Here is a 15,420-nt window from a genome sequence, read left to right as displayed (position 1 = left end):
TCTCCTTTCTTCCTCTGGATACTGCCTGGAAGTGAACTCGGAAATGCTGCAGCCATCTGGCTACCTGTGCCTAAGTATGGAACCACCAAGAACGATACAGCCAGGAGAGCTGGGAAATGGAAAGTACCAGAGTCTTGAGAACCACAGGTCGTCGATGGTCCCATGGGGCCTGTGCACAGCTGACAGTTGGGCTTCCTATTATATGAGAAGGATATTTCCTTCTTGTCTCAGGCAAATGAAGACAAAAGCATGCTAACTACTAGAGATTGTGAACTCCCCGAATGCAGAAAACACGGCAATGTTTACTCAGCACCCATCACAGCATCTGGGATACAGTAGAGTCTTATAGACACATTTTTTTTTTTTTTTTGCCAGAAAGATTGGCCCTGGGCTAACATCTGTTGCCAATCCCTCTCTTTTTGCTTGAGGAAGATTGTCGCTGAGCTAACATCTGTGTCAATCTTCCTGTATTTTATGTGGGATGCCGCCACAGCATGGCTTGATGAGCAGTGCTAGGTCAGTGCTTGGGATCCAAACCTGTGAACCCCAGGCTGCCAAAGCAGAGTGCACAAACTTAACCACTAGGTCACTGGGCTGGCCTCTAGAAGCTTTTTTTTAAATGTCATAGGGCAAGCTCCAGTGGCCTAGTGGTTAAGTTCAGCATGCTCAGCTTCAGCTGCCTGGGTTCAGGTCCCATGCATGGACCTACACCACTTGTCCATCAGTGACTGGCTCATATACAAAAAGAGGAAGATTGGCAGTAGATGTTAGCTCAGGGTGAATCTTCCTCAGCAAAAAAAAAAAAAGTCATAAATGACAACAATACTGGATTAATACTAATATATCATTATTGTCAAGGTCCCTACTTCAAGCAGTCACGATCACATTACATGCCTCTTCATAATAAGTTCCTTTATTACTACATTTCCCTAGAAAACCTAATCAAGTAGATAGTTCCAGAATCTTATCAGAAGCACTTTTATAAACCACATCTGGGGTGAATTCATTTCCTCTGCAGATGGATCGCCTCGTCAGTTACACGTCGAGGACTGTCTGCTCTTGGAGATCGCCCCACTCCTCCACACACCAGCCCGGCCACCTCTACAGTGGGCAGTCTAGTACCATGGCCAGCATTCCTCTAGAGCCAGACACACTGAGGTCTGAAGCTCAGCTCGGCCATTTACCGGCAAGTGTGAGAACCAGCTTCCCCAAGTGTCAGTGTCTTCACTTGTCAATTGGGATAATAATAATAAGTTTATTCATTGGTGGGTTATGAAAATTAAGTGAATGTTAAAAAGTACAAAAAACTTAGTGTGAGGCCTGGCACATAGAGTAAGTGCTCAATAAATGGGGTCCATTTCTAGCGTTTTTACCCCCCAGTTGTACCCATCTGTCTTGCCCATGAGCCCAAGAGCGTGTGTGACCCCATGAAATGAGGACTGGATCGTGGAGGGGTGGGAGGAGGCTAAGGGGGAGCTGCAACACAGAGGAAGATTGGATTCCCACAAAATATAAAAGCCAAGCTTGTGGAACTTTCTACTTACCATCTCAAGAAAGGAACACAGTATGTTTCCCCAGTGGTAATTAACAGCAACTCACGTGCTATCTTGGGGGTTAGGGAAAAGTGGCTATGGATCACTTTAAAGTCAATCTCAGGGGAGCAAAAACCCTAAGAATAGAATGAGAGGTTGCAACTTTTAAAAGAAACAGAGAGCAGGGCGAGGCCCGAGGTCCTGCCGCAAAAAGGAAAGTGCAGCCGAGGACGAGGACAGCTGCCTGCACTGAGGGAGGCCCTGAGGTTGAACCGCGGGCTCCCACATGCCTGCATTCAGTCACTATCTAGAGATGTAGCACCTTCCACTGCAGTGTTCAAAGATGGATAAGATGTGACAATTAGCAGTTCATGGTCACGGGTGAGGGGAATGTGCAAAGAATCAAAACAACACGATGACCGCGATACTGGAGGAACATTTCACATTATGGAGACTCAAAAGCAAGACGACCCAAGTCCCCAGGGCCAGTCAGGAACCATCAGGGAGGAGGCGGGCTGCAGCGAGTCTGTGACAAGCATCGCTGGTTTGGCTCTGTATTCCCAGCACCTGGCACAGTATATGGCTCACTCCTATCCACTCCCTTGTTGAATGAATAAGTGAATGAATGAATGGAAGGCATTACTAAAACAAATTATGAAGACTGGACATAAAATTTTTAAAAGAAAATCTAACTTTATTTCTTGATGATCAGTGTGTAAAAGAAATGCAACTTACTGGTAACTGTATTTTCTAATGAAGAAACATCAGCTGCAATGGTCTTAGCAGCAGTGATTGAGGGCAGAGATAAGAAGCGGGAGATGTGATAACAAAAAGGAAGAAAACGAAAACTTCTGTGCATCAAAGGGCACAATCAACACAGTGAAAAAGAAACCTACAGACCAGGGAAAAAAAGTTTGCAAATCATATATCTAAAGGGGTTAATATCCAGAATACATAGAGAACTCCTAAAAATCAACAACATAAAAACAAATAACCTGATTAAAAAATTGGCAAAGGACTTAAATAGATATTTCTCCAACGAAGACATACAGATGGTCAATGAGCATATGAAAAGATGTTCAACACCACTAATCATCAGAGAAATGCAAATCTAAACCACAATGAGATATCACCTCACACTCATTAGGATGGCTACCATCAGAAAAACAGAAAAGAAAGGTTGATGAGGATGCAGAGAAACTGCACCCTTATGCAATGTTAGTGGGAATGTAAAATGGTGCAGCCACTATAGAAAACAGTATTCTGGTTTTTCAAAAGATTAAAAATAGAATTACCATATGATCCAGGAATCCCACTTCTGGATATACCCCCAAAAGAACTGAAAGCAGGAGCTCAGAGATATTTGCATCCCCATGTTCACTGTAGAATTACTCACAACAGCCAAGAGGTGGAAGCAACCCAAATGTCCATCAAGGGAGGAATGGATAAGCAAGATGTAGTATAAACATACGGTGACATATTATTCAGCCTTACAAAGGAAGGAAATTCTGACACATGTTACAACATGGATGAACTCTGAAGACATTATGCTAAGTGAAATAAGCCAGACACAAAAAGATAAATACTGCATGAATCCACTTATGAGACATGTAGAATAGTCAAATTCGTGGAGACTGAAAGCAGCGTGGTGGTTGTCAGGGGCTGAGGAGAGGGGAGAAAGGAGGAGTTCTTGTTTAATGGGTGCAAAGTTTCAGTATTGCAAGATGAAAAAGTTCTGGAGATCTGTTTCCCAGCGGTGTACATATAGTTTACTGAACCGTACACTTAAAAAGGCTTAAGATGGTAAAGTTTAGGTTTGACCACAATTAAAATTTTTCTGATTATTTTTTCTCTTTTCGCTGAGGAAGGTGAGCTGACATCTGTGCCAGTCTTCGTCTACTTTGTATGTGGGACACTGCCACAGCATGGCTTGATGAGCGGTGTGTAGGTTCATGCCGGGGATCAGAACCCACGAACCCCCAGCACCGAAGTGGGGAGCATGAACTTAACCACTGTGCCACCAGACCAGCCCCCCGATTATATTTTTAAAAGAGTAACAAAAATATGGAGGAGGACCTGGGGGTGGAGAAGGTTGTCACTGGCAGCTGGTACCAACCACAGACTGTCAACAGGGGACAGCTTTACAGCAGGAGGGGAGGGGCAGAGAGGAAGTGGGGACCCCATCTCCTGCACAAAGAATGTGGGGGCCACCTGGTGCCCCACAGAGCTGCATGAAAGGGCCCTACTGGCCCTCAGTGGGAAGCTCAGCTTCCCCCACTGAAAAGATGGGGAGGGTCAGCCTGCAACCTTAACCTTAAGGCAAAAGGATGCATCTGCTTGCAATCTGTGAAGAGGGCGCGAAAACACCATTCATTAGTCAAACCACTGGCTGGTCCTGACCTCAGGCTTTGTTTCCACCCCTGTGCCTGGACCCCAGTTGTGACAAGATGCCACATCCCTGTGCCATCCCCCTAGGGAGAGAGGTGGCCTTGGAAACCTGAGACCCACCCATCTGGCAAGTTCCCTCTGGGACTAGCATTCCCCCTAAATCCAAGTTCTGCCACATAATTGGTCTCTTAGCACCCCTACCTTGTGTGTGCTGTCCCCAGCCTGGAACGCATCCCCCCCAGTCTCCTCATTCCCCATCCTCTGCCCTTCAGCTGAGTAAATTCCTCCTCACCCACCAAGACCAAGTCGAATGTCTGCTCCTTCAGAAGTCGTCCAACGTGCAGCCCACCCAGCCACTCCCTTCTTTACGCCATCTCTGGACAAATAGCAGCACACACACTCCCCTACACAGTGCCTGATTTGACTCCCCTCCCATGCTTCCACGAGCATCCTTAGATAGCACAGCGCTGCCCACTCTCCAGTCCCAGCACAGCACCTGACACGCAGGTTTCAGGTAAATACACTCCAGAAGCATATTTTCCTTGCCAGACTGAACTTTTTCCCCCTGCAGTTGGGTCTGCCCTCCACCCCATGGAACCACCTTCCAGCCCGTTACAGGCCTGCCTCGCCCAGGACACTGAGCCACACCCAAGGCCTCACCCATGGCGGCTGGGCCAGGCACCAGGGCATCGATTAAATAGGAGTTTGTTGCAACCAGAGCCAAGGCCGCAGCCCCTGGAAGACAGAGCACCTGGGCACTGGTGCTCTGGACCTGCATCTTGGCTCACTCCTGCCTCTTCCCCGAGCTTCGGTTCAAGGTCATTTCAAGGTCATGGTGATACCTGTACCATTCCTCATGTCGACCTGCACTGGCGAGCTCAAGCTCACAAAGGGCTACGTGAAAACCTTCATCTTGAAAACTAGAGTTTCACCGACATCATCTACAAATCTGCCAGAGGCTGTGAGCATCAGCCAGGAAGGAATGACAGGTGCTTGAGAACCGTTTTGCCCCTTTTCTGCCCCACAACATGACCTTGTTGACTCAGCCTGTGTACCAGATGTGTATCTCTCTGCCTCCCTGCTTGGAAACCCCTCTTTACCTTCGCTGGGGCCCCTGACACCTGCACATCTGAGGGCTGGCCCAACCCCAGCCTTGGGGAATTAAGAAGCCCCAGTTGAGTACTTTAAGACGTTCGGCATCAGCCTCCCCAGAGGGAGCTGGATTTGTGGTGACTGAGGAGGGGCAGGAATCACCCAGCGTGTGAGCTCAACTCCCATCTGTCACCTACAACGAGCTCTGAGACCTTGGGCAAGTTGCTCGCCCTCTCAAAGCCTCAGTTTTCTCGCTTAAAAAAATGGAGATATTTTTGTCTACCCACAGGGTGGCTATGAGGACTGGAAGAAATACTGCCTGCACGTTATTTCGCCTGGACAATCGTAAGCACTCAATAAATGACAGATGATCTAGCTATGACGGGGTCGTTATCACCATGACCACTCCTGGTAGTCCTGGTTGGACCTTGGCTTCCACTTCTACTATCTGGCCTTGTTCCATAAGGAGCCATCCCGCCACCACCACCCCCGGACCCCAGCTCCAGTAACTGGATCCCGTGTAAGTCCCTGTACTGAGTTTTACCTGCACAATTCTAGGGCCTCTGACACTGGAGTCTGCGTTCCTACCAGTTCCTACCAGCTCGCCACCCCCAACTGTTACATAACCAGGAATTGCACCAGCCAGAAAACACTGAGGCTCAAAATCAGCCATGGTGTGAGCATTTACACCAGGGAAAGCAGCAAATCAGATCTTGTTTTGGTTCCTTTTATTTTTTTCTTTTTCCTCCAGAGAGCCAGTTTGCCAGCATCCCACTTAGTCATCCCTGAGACCTCTCAAAGGAATTCTGCTCTTTGAGCCCAAATAGCAGCTCCTCAGCCCAGACCCCGCCAGCCTTCCCAGAGAGCTGTGTCTCTGATGCACATGGCCTGCCCAGGCTCCCCACCCACGTGCAGAGCGGGCACTCACTGGTCCTACCAAACTCTCCAGAGGCCATAATCCACGCCGCTCTGTCTGTGCTGGCCCTAACCCTGACCCTGACCCTGACCCTGCTCCATGCTCCAGGCTGCTCCTCCCCAGCCCAGCTGGCCTCTCCACTGGCAGCAGCTCCACTCTAACAAAGAGGGTTTTCCAAATGCCACAGAGAATACCTTCACGACAAAGCTGATCCAACACACTGGCGTTGACTCAGGGCCAATACCACCATGTACCCTGAAATGTTGCTTGAGCCAGGAATTTTGAGGAGCCTGGGGTCCTTGCTGCAGAAATGACCTTCCCTGCCACAGCTGCAGATTGAAAATAATTCTCCAGGCTCCGGAATAAGCCCTTCCCCAAAATACCCCACTAAACATTCTTGAAATGATGGCCTTCTGCCTACCCCACCCATAAGTACAGTGCGAGGAAGAAGGGAGGGGCAGACCATACCTGTGAGGGATGGCCACGTGCGGGATGTCGCAGCAGTGAATTGAGACTGAAGCCACAGTGGAGGTGGTTCTCTGAGGCCTGCTCCCAGGGAAAGTCAGAGGTCTCGAGTGACTCGCTCACCAAGGTCCCGCAAGGACAAGGATTTGTGTGTATAAGGCTCACAATGAATTTTAGAGCTGAAAGGAACTTAGAAACCCTTTATGATGGACACTTCCAGAATAGCATGGCGAAGTGTACTCAACCATCTGATATAGTAAAGGAATAAAAAAATTTTTGAAGGGCATGAACCCTCAAGGACAAAGAGACTAGCAAGGTAACAACAGAAGCCTCAGGATGACAATACTTACTCTGCAGGATGTTGTAAGGACCAAGGACACAATGTTTGTTAGGAGCCTGGCACAGGGGGGTACTCAGTCAATGCTGTTTATCATGACCACCAATTTTTAATAGTGCAGTCAGAATTAAAGTTGGAGTGCACTTGAAATTAGCAGTCACGTTGGTTCTCAAGGGAAAACAGAAATCTCTATTTTTATGTGTGCAAACCTTTACTTAGGAATTGGGGCTGAGTGTTCTGCTGCTTTTTAAGATTTTTTCAGCAATGGCTTTTTTAATGTTTTCATTGTGAGTGCTCAAAAGACTGTCAGTAAACTTGAGGTCAAAGGGCAGCCAGTGTGTTTTTAGGTGTGTTAAAGTGGGTAAAAATTCAATAGAAAAGGCTTAACGTCCTATAGGGACGAAATAGTCAAAACTCAGTGAGAGGAAAAAAGAAAGTGAAAGAGAAAGTCAAAAAAGATGACCTATAAAGTGAAAGCCAGGAAAAAGGAAGGTATCGGAAGAGGCAGCTTCTTCATGAGCACTGCAGCCCTGCGACAGGCAGACCTCCCCAAACACACGCGTCTCCAACTCGCCCCTCCCTGCTTCCTCACTGCCTAACCACAGAGTAAGGAGCTCTGCCGCCTAACGACCTCAGGGGTGGGGAAGCCTCGTCTTCCCCATCTCAGCCAAGGGACTTTGGGAAGCTTTTCATCTAAAATGACCTGAGCCTTGGTTTTCTTATAATTGGAGATAACATTTCACAGGACTGTTTTATGGAGAAAATAAGAGAATGATGTACGATGCTTTGGCCAGAAAAGTACTCAGTAAGTCTTCGTGACTCACGACATACGATTTCCCTGAATACCTTCATTTGCCCTAAATAGGCATTCTCAGTTTGTTAACAAGTCCTCTTTGAAGTCCAGCTGTAGGGTAAGCTTCCCAGTCTAAATATCTCCCTATCAGTGAGAAGATACCCTGGGTCACCTCCCTGTTGGAGTCTCCTTTCCCTCCTCCCCTCCCACAGGAAGTAAAGAATGATGGAGCTGTGGGCATGTCAAGTTGAACACGGAGGATGGAGCGCACACTCCTCTGGGTCTTCCCCAAAGACCCCGCTGCACTGAGAGCAAATAGGGGAGAGGGGAGACCTACAGATGCTGACATTGAAATCTACAGAGAGCCCCCAGTGAACAGGCAGGTGCTCACCCAAACTCCTGGCATGAAGTCTACCCATGGACAAGCCTGCCCACTGGACTCACAGAGCTGCCCAGCTATCTCTTTAGCGCCTCTCTCATAGAAACAAATTCACAGCCACGGTTCATATTAGAACAAGAAAGAGACCAAAACAAACAGAAAACCAGGAATTCTGAAGAAACAGGGTCAATGCAGGTAAAAACTTTTAAAACACTATTCTCGATACCCAAGCAGACAGCAGAGCAAACACTGACACAATAGCAGGAGGCTTTTTGAAAGAAAATTCAAGGAATAAGAGAGAGCTTTTGGCAACAAAAAATATGATAGCAAAAATTAAAAACAAGTCCAATAAAAGAGTTGGAAAATGAAGTTCAGAAAATCCAGAGGTTAGAACAAAAAGACGAGATGGAAAGCACAAGAAAAATAGTAAGAAAAATAAAGATTCCATCCAGGAAGTCTAAAATCGAATCATTAGGGGCATCAAAAAGAGAGAAGAGGACTCTCAAAGAAATTACACTCAAGTCCACGCATTGAAGGGGATGAGTTTCTAGATGGAAAGGGTCCAGTGAGCAGCCAGAGAGATGAATAAAAAGCACCCACACCAAGCCACATTGTCATATAATTCACAACACCAAGGATAAGGAAAACCCCTAAAAGTTTCCAGAGAGGAAAAAAATCACAAAGAATAAGGAATCAGTATGGCATCTGACCTCTTTTTATTTTTTTGGAGATTAGCTCTGAGCTAACTACTGCCAATCCTCCTCTTTTTGCTGAGGAACACTGGCCCTAAGCTAACATCCGTGACCATCTTCCTCTACTTTATATGTGGGACGCCTACCACAGCATGGCTTTTGCCAAGCGGTGCCATGTCCGCACCCGGGATCCGAACCAGCGAACCCCGCACCGCTGAGAAATGGAACGTGCGCACTTAACCACTGTGCCACCGGGCAGACCTCAGCATCTGGCCTCTTAAAGCAGTTCTGGACACTTGAGCACAGAAGCAATGCCTTTGAAATTCTGTGGGAAACAGATTTCCAACCCAGAATTCCAAACACAGCCAGACTGCCAATTAAGCGTGGAGATAGAATCAAGACATTTGGGGATAATAAGATCTGAAATAACCTGCCTCCCCTTCACTCTCTCGGGACATTCCTGGAAGACGTGTTCCATCAGAATGAGGGAGTTAAAAGCAGGAAAGAGGGAGATACAGGAGCCAGGATTTAACTTAGAAAAGAGAGGATGTGAATTCCCAGGATTTGGTCAAGGGGGCTCCAGGATGACAGGCCGGCAGCAGGCCTAAGGAGCAACCCGCACACATAGAGTAGGAAGACACAAGGCTGTCGGGGAGTGTCCCCAAATTATAAAGGGGACAAGACAGAGGGTGGAACTGATGGGACCTGAGGTGCCCGAGCAAGGCTCTCACAGACAGTCTGGGATAAATTAGTGATTGTGTATAAAGAAAAGTAAACAGATAAAAAGAACAGTCGTTACCTTCGAGGAAAGTGAAAGTCATACAAGGAGAGCAAGGTAATCCTAACAGAGCAAGCTGTGGACTACATTCACGGTCATAATAATGTAAATGCTGCAATACTGATTTAAACAAAAAATTCAATTATATTGGAGGATCCTAGAGGGAAACAGTGTGGGAGTAGAGAAGCACCAAGTGGACTAGGGCTTCCTCTCCTCTGAGAGGATGTCTGTAGGGAGCGTAAAACTTAAAAGTCGGGAGATCGCTCTACCAGCACGTTATTTAGAAACATGGAGGTAAACCAGCTGAACAGCTAAAAGAGTTGAAAGTATTTGCCTCTGGGTAGTGGGAGTAGAGGAGGCGTTGGATGAAGACAGAAATTTTTCACGACAAGTCTTTTGGTTTTATTCAATTTTTTAAAACTACGTATAGTATTATATCCATAAAATATTATATTTTAAAAACTAATAAGAAATCCTTATAACCTCTCATTTAACCCATTTTAGGAAACTGACACAGAGCAAAAGGCTTGCCTAAGATCACCCAGCACGGGAATCCCTGGGTCTCAAATTGGTTCCTTTCCCACCACACCGGGCTGTGCATGTGTGTTTGTGGGCATGCCCCATATTTAAGAACTAACCCATCTGGACATGGGACACATTTCTTGTCTCAATGCAAAAGCAAAAACCATTTAGGGCCATTCAGCATCACTGGGATTCTTGGCTCTGGTTTCTAACAAACATGTTAAATATACAGGCCCAAACAGGAGAGCGTTATTTCTGGCTTTGCCTTTCCAACCCATCAAAATCAAATTCTCAAAGCTTGACCATTCACAGGCATCTAATGGATTTCACTGTTGTTGTTTTTTTTTTTTTTTTTTAAAGATTTTATTTTTTCCTTTTTCTCCCCAAAGCCCCCTGGTACATAGTTGTGTATTCTTCGTTGTGGGTTCTTCTAGTTGTGGCATGTGGGACGCCGCCTCAGCGTGGTCTGATGAGCAGTGCCATGTCCGCGCCCAGGATTCGAACTAACGAAACACTGGGCCGCCTGCAGCGGAGCGCGCGAACTTAACCACTCGGCCACGGGGCCAGCCCCTGTTGTTGTTTTTTTTACCACCCATATGAGAAACCCAGGTCACTTAAGTGTGCGTCTTTGAACAACTTGTTCCTGTAGTCTTTCCCAGTGGCTTCTGAGTGACCCTTCACAGCGCTGCACACATGGATAGCATTCACCCCTAACCCCCACCCCTGGCAGGCCACCATTTCTGGAATTGCAGGGGTTTCTGTTCTCTGGAACCATGCAATGAAACTCACCCCACAAAGAGGGAAACTCCGAATAACAAGGCCCTTTGAATGAGCTCCCAAACTACCCAACCCACGCATAATTCCACTTTATCTTATAGCAGGATGCATGTCTGTGCTCGTGTTAAAAATGTACGGATTCAGTCGCAACCATGATGGAACAGGTGAGCTCACACTAGTCTCCTTTCTGAACATCTGTGAGCTCCAGCAAGTGGAAGAGACCATTTTAAATGACAGGTTTAGTCAAATGCTCAGGAGCAAGGCAGATCTCCGAGCACAGACTTAGAAGTGTTTTCTCAGCTTTTTCCTGTTAGTAACCTAATCTCCATCCTCACCTAGACTGGCCATGAAGGGAGATCCAAAGAATTTAAATTGTCTTATCACTTCTATAAATTCTGCTCCTTAAAATAGCTGCTAGTGACTTATGTATCTGCAAGGGACGTACTTTTCAACCTGGTCTTGCTAATTTGTTTGCTTCTATATACTGCTTCAGACAGCTTTTTGGTGCTATTTAAATCTTTACGAAGGTAGAAATAGGAGATGGAAGACATTTCCTCCTATTCTATCAAATCACACTAACTAAATTCTTGATTGACATTAGCGCTTATGTCTGTATCCACTTCATCAGTATGAATTGGGGTGTTTTAAAACATATGGCACGCAAGCAGTACCCCAGAACAGTTAAATCAGAATCTCCGGGGATGGGACCCAGGCATCAGTAATTTTTAGAGCTCCTTGAGTCATGGCAGTGTGTGGCCAAGATGGGGAATCCCTGTTCGGTTGTTTCTCTGTCATAGGAAAGCACTGTCTTTACCTTCCGCTGCGTCCCAGCGCCAGCGTCCTGGAGCAGCAAATCTTTTTTCTTTCCTCCTGAAGGAGCTTTGTGGTCTAGCTCAAGTCAGCCTGCTTTCAAAAGGTGTTACATGGGAGCACTTTTACCACCAATTGGCCATCTCTGCATTATACTACATCATCTTTCCCGCTGTGAGAAACCCACCGTTCCTCAATCCCCAGATGAAGAAACTCCCAACGCCTCCCCATGCTCCAAGGCTTCAAAGTTGTGCCAAAAAATTAAAACTCATTTGTACTGCTATAGACGGCGACCACTACTGGCCCCAGTGACTGCCCTGGAATCCCAATTGGTGTTAAAATCATCCTAAATGGATTTCCTTGAGACATTTTTATTAGCAGTGCCCAGAGTTTCTCCACTAAAGGACACATCTAGAGATTTCTACAATTCAGCGTTCTCCAAGGCAGAGACACAAACAAGATTTGAGAAAATTTTAAGGAAGTTGACTTCCCAGCAAGGACACCGATTATTTAGATCTCTCAAAGTACTTTCAATACAACTGTATTTTTAAAAAATCAAAGTCCGCAGACTCAACAGAAGAATGAGCTGGCATATAGGTTCCCCATGCACGGGGATGCAGACCAACCCATGCTCCTGACTGTGGACTCCTGAGGGAAATACACTTCTCACAGTAGGAAAGGTGATGTGGTTTAATGCAGAGATGGCCAATCGGTGGTAAAAGTAGTCCCACATCCCCGAGAAACCCAAAGCAGACACAGCTCATCCATCCCAGCCACAAAACCAGTCCAACACTCCATGTACCCTACAAATTGTGGAAATCAATAAAAGAAACCTTAACTAACTTGGAGTCTGGAAGGCCTGTAGGAGGAGCTCTCAAGCCCTATCAAACACCATTAATTACACCAAACAGGAAGAGAGGGAGGCTAGCACCTTGGATGAGGAGTAAAACTACCTTACTGCTGAAAGAGGATTTCTCTCCCCACCAGTCAACAGCTCAGACAATGAGAAACACCGCAGCTCAGCCAATGAGAAACACTGCAGCTCAGCCAATGAGAAATGCCACAGCTCAGCCAATGAGAAACGCCACAGCTCAGCCAATTAGAAACACTGCAGCTCAGCCAATGAGAAAGGCCACAGCTCAGCCAATGAGAAATGCTGCAGCTCAGCCAATGAGAAACACCGCAGCTCAGCCAATAAGAAACGCCTCAGTTCAGCCAATGAGAAATGAAGCCTTCAGCTGATGAGAGGCCCTTGCCACCCTGAACCGCTTCTTTCTCCCAATGGACTTTCATTTAGAACAGCCCCTCCTGATTCCCCTTCTCTATAAAAGCATCTCCCTTCCTTTGTTTTCTGGATTTGCCTTTAATTTGCCATAGCACGCACATCCCAAATTGCAATTCTTTTGGCTATTCCCAAATAAACTCACTTTGAGATAAAATAACAGGCAAATTTGCTTTTCAAGTTGACAAAATCATTAGAGACCAGCCTATTTCATGGGAAAGGCATGAGACTTTTAGCTTAAAACAAATAACCACCAAAAAAAAACAAAACGAAATGAAACGCCACCTGAGTTAAAACCTCAGCTTTGCTACTTTCTAGCTGTGTGAACTCGGTTTCGTCTCTAATTATCAATAATGATGACCGTCTTACAGCTGTCCCAGGGCTTGTGGCTAGTGTCCAGCACATAAGTGTGTCCTAGCGGCTCAGTGGCTCTGATCACAGTCCCAGGAGCTGCCTCTCCTTTCTCTCTCCATCTCCCCTTCTGAACACCCCAGACGGCAATGAACTGTTTAGAGTTCCTGGCTAAGGACAACTGGAGAAGATCGGCAGCTCACCTTGCTAGAGCCCAAATTGCCTAAGGCAGCCTTTCATCTTCTGCCAGCTTCTTACTTCCAAGTGAGAAGCTCTTGAGTACAGATGCTGAATATGGGGATCATTTTTTTCAGCTTTGCAAATAGACACTTACCTTGGGTCAATAACAATCTGTTTACATTTTAATCTAAGTTATAAACACTGGATTCACTTTAGGATGTGACTTGCTCCTAATTCTTTGAACTTATTGGAGCACACCACACATATAGAACTTGAGATCAGAATGTTAAAATGGGTTAAAGTTCCTACGATGGGCCCCTACTTCTGGGTTGTTTTGGATACAACACATTCCGCTTATTCATGAGGGTTGAGAATAAAAATGTCAGCAGGATATATTTTTGGAGACATATATTAAATAAAACAATGACAGAGTCAAAAATAGACACAAACCCCAGAAGCATGCATCCATTAGTTTAGAATACGCTTTTCTTCAAAAGATACATTCCTTAAACTATGCAAAAAAAAAAAATGCTCAGAAGTAATACTGTGCTATTGAATGCTCTACAGGAATAAAAATATTAAAATATGTGTTCAAGTAGGTTCCATGCTTAGCTGTTCATCGCTGATTTATTTGAACCAATCAAACACAGATCACACTGGCAGGTCAAAGTCTTGTGCCTGCCTGGGGCAGAATGCCAAGAGAAAATAGAGGCTTATTAAATGCCTTTGATCACGTTGAAGGTGGCTGTTTTGGAAAATCAATTAAAATACCTTTGGCCTTGCTCTGACTGCAATTTCTCTTAACCTAAATTTACTGTTAAGACTTCTCACTTTTATTCGCACTACTGTTTTTACCAGTGTAAAAACACCTTCGATTTTTGTTTCTTTCCAACCTTTCAATGTGCTCTCACTGCTCATTTCATTTGCCATAGTATAATTTCATAGGCAGGAAAGTTTGCTTCCCCAGAGAACCTCCCTTTGCCCTCAAATCTATTTTATTCTTGGGTAGCTCAAATGGTAAAGAAGATTCAGTGAAGAACCGAGGTCGCATTGTTTACTCAGTGTGACCTGATGTCACAGGGGCACATCCTCCTCCTGGAGCAGATTCCTTCTATCACACCTGGGTAAGTCTGTAGGATGCTAATGACATCGGCCGCCTGGAAGAGGTTCCAGCTCCCACACTGGGCTCATGCCAGGGCTGCTCTTTGAATGGTCCCGCCAGGGCATTTCCCAGGTTCTCCTCAGAACTTGGCAATGACCACGCGCGCACACACTCCTTGATCTTCCCCAAGGTGCGCGGCGCTCCGGTAGGTCTGCTGTTCTGAAGTCCTACAACTGTCACGTCACAATGATGACCAGCCCTGCAAGGCGCTAGCCGAGGACAAGGAGTGGGACACAGAAACCTCGTCGGAGATGCATAGGATCACCGGACCCTGCTCCTTCAAGGACATGGCCCTCCAACCTGGACCCACCAAAACGCCCCTGACTCTCAGCCAGGCGCGTCACCGATCTCGGAGCGAATGTCATCAGAAGCACCTCTTCAGCCCCAAGAGTCGGCTCCGGCCGTCCTCGCTCTTTTGCCAGCACCCCCGCCCCGCGTCCCCTGTACCCGAGGCCGGCACCCGAACCGTCCGCTGCGCCCCGCGCGTACCCACGTCGCCCAGGAAGTAGCCGTCCGCAGTCCGCGGCTCCATGCCGCTCGCTGCCGCGCGCCCCTAGCTCGGCGGCCCGGCGACTGGCGGTGCCGGGGACCTGGGCCGGCGACCGCGCCGGGCCGGCTGGGCGGGGCCAATCGGCGCGCTGGGGCCGCGCATCCGGCCCGAGGTGGCCCCGCGTGCCGGGAGTTGTAGTTCCCGGGCGGTGTGGCGCCGCTCCCGGGACTCGGGGCCAGCGCCGCTTCGCGGTCACCTGCGTCCCACTCCCCTGTCGCTGCCGCAGCGCTGTGCTGAGCAAAACGTGTCCATGTGTAAAACGTGCCCACGTGCGAAACATGTCCCATGTCTACGTGTAAAACATCCCCATGTGTCCAAGAGCTGAACATGTGTCCACATGCAAAACACGTTTCCACGTGCAAAACGTGTTCATGTGCAAAAGACGTGTCCATGTACAAAGCATGTGCCCACGTG

At 47.0% G+C, this 15,420-nt stretch overlaps 1 protein-coding gene across 1 annotated transcript in view; it reads right to left on the bottom strand.

Annotated features, from left to right (window-relative positions):
- Positions 1 to 15,158, bottom strand: part of ASB13 (ankyrin repeat and SOCS box containing 13) — a 29,704-nt gene extending 14,546 nt beyond the window's left edge. Inside the window, exon 1 of the mRNA XM_044762184.2 lies at positions 14,946 to 15,158. Coding sequence (XP_044618119.1) covers positions 14,946 to 14,988 — 43 coding nt within the window. The 5' untranslated portion in view covers positions 14,989 to 15,158. The remainder of the gene's footprint in view (positions 1 to 14,945) is intronic.
- Between the last annotated feature and the right edge of the window lie 262 nt (positions 15,159 to 15,420).

This window comes from Equus asinus, chromosome 29 (genome assembly GCF_041296235.1).
Source record: "Equus asinus isolate D_3611 breed Donkey chromosome 29, EquAss-T2T_v2, whole genome shotgun sequence".
NCBI classification, from domain to species: domain Eukaryota; kingdom Metazoa; phylum Chordata; class Mammalia; order Perissodactyla; family Equidae; genus Equus; species Equus asinus.
This window is presented reverse-complemented; position numbering and strand designations above follow the sequence as displayed.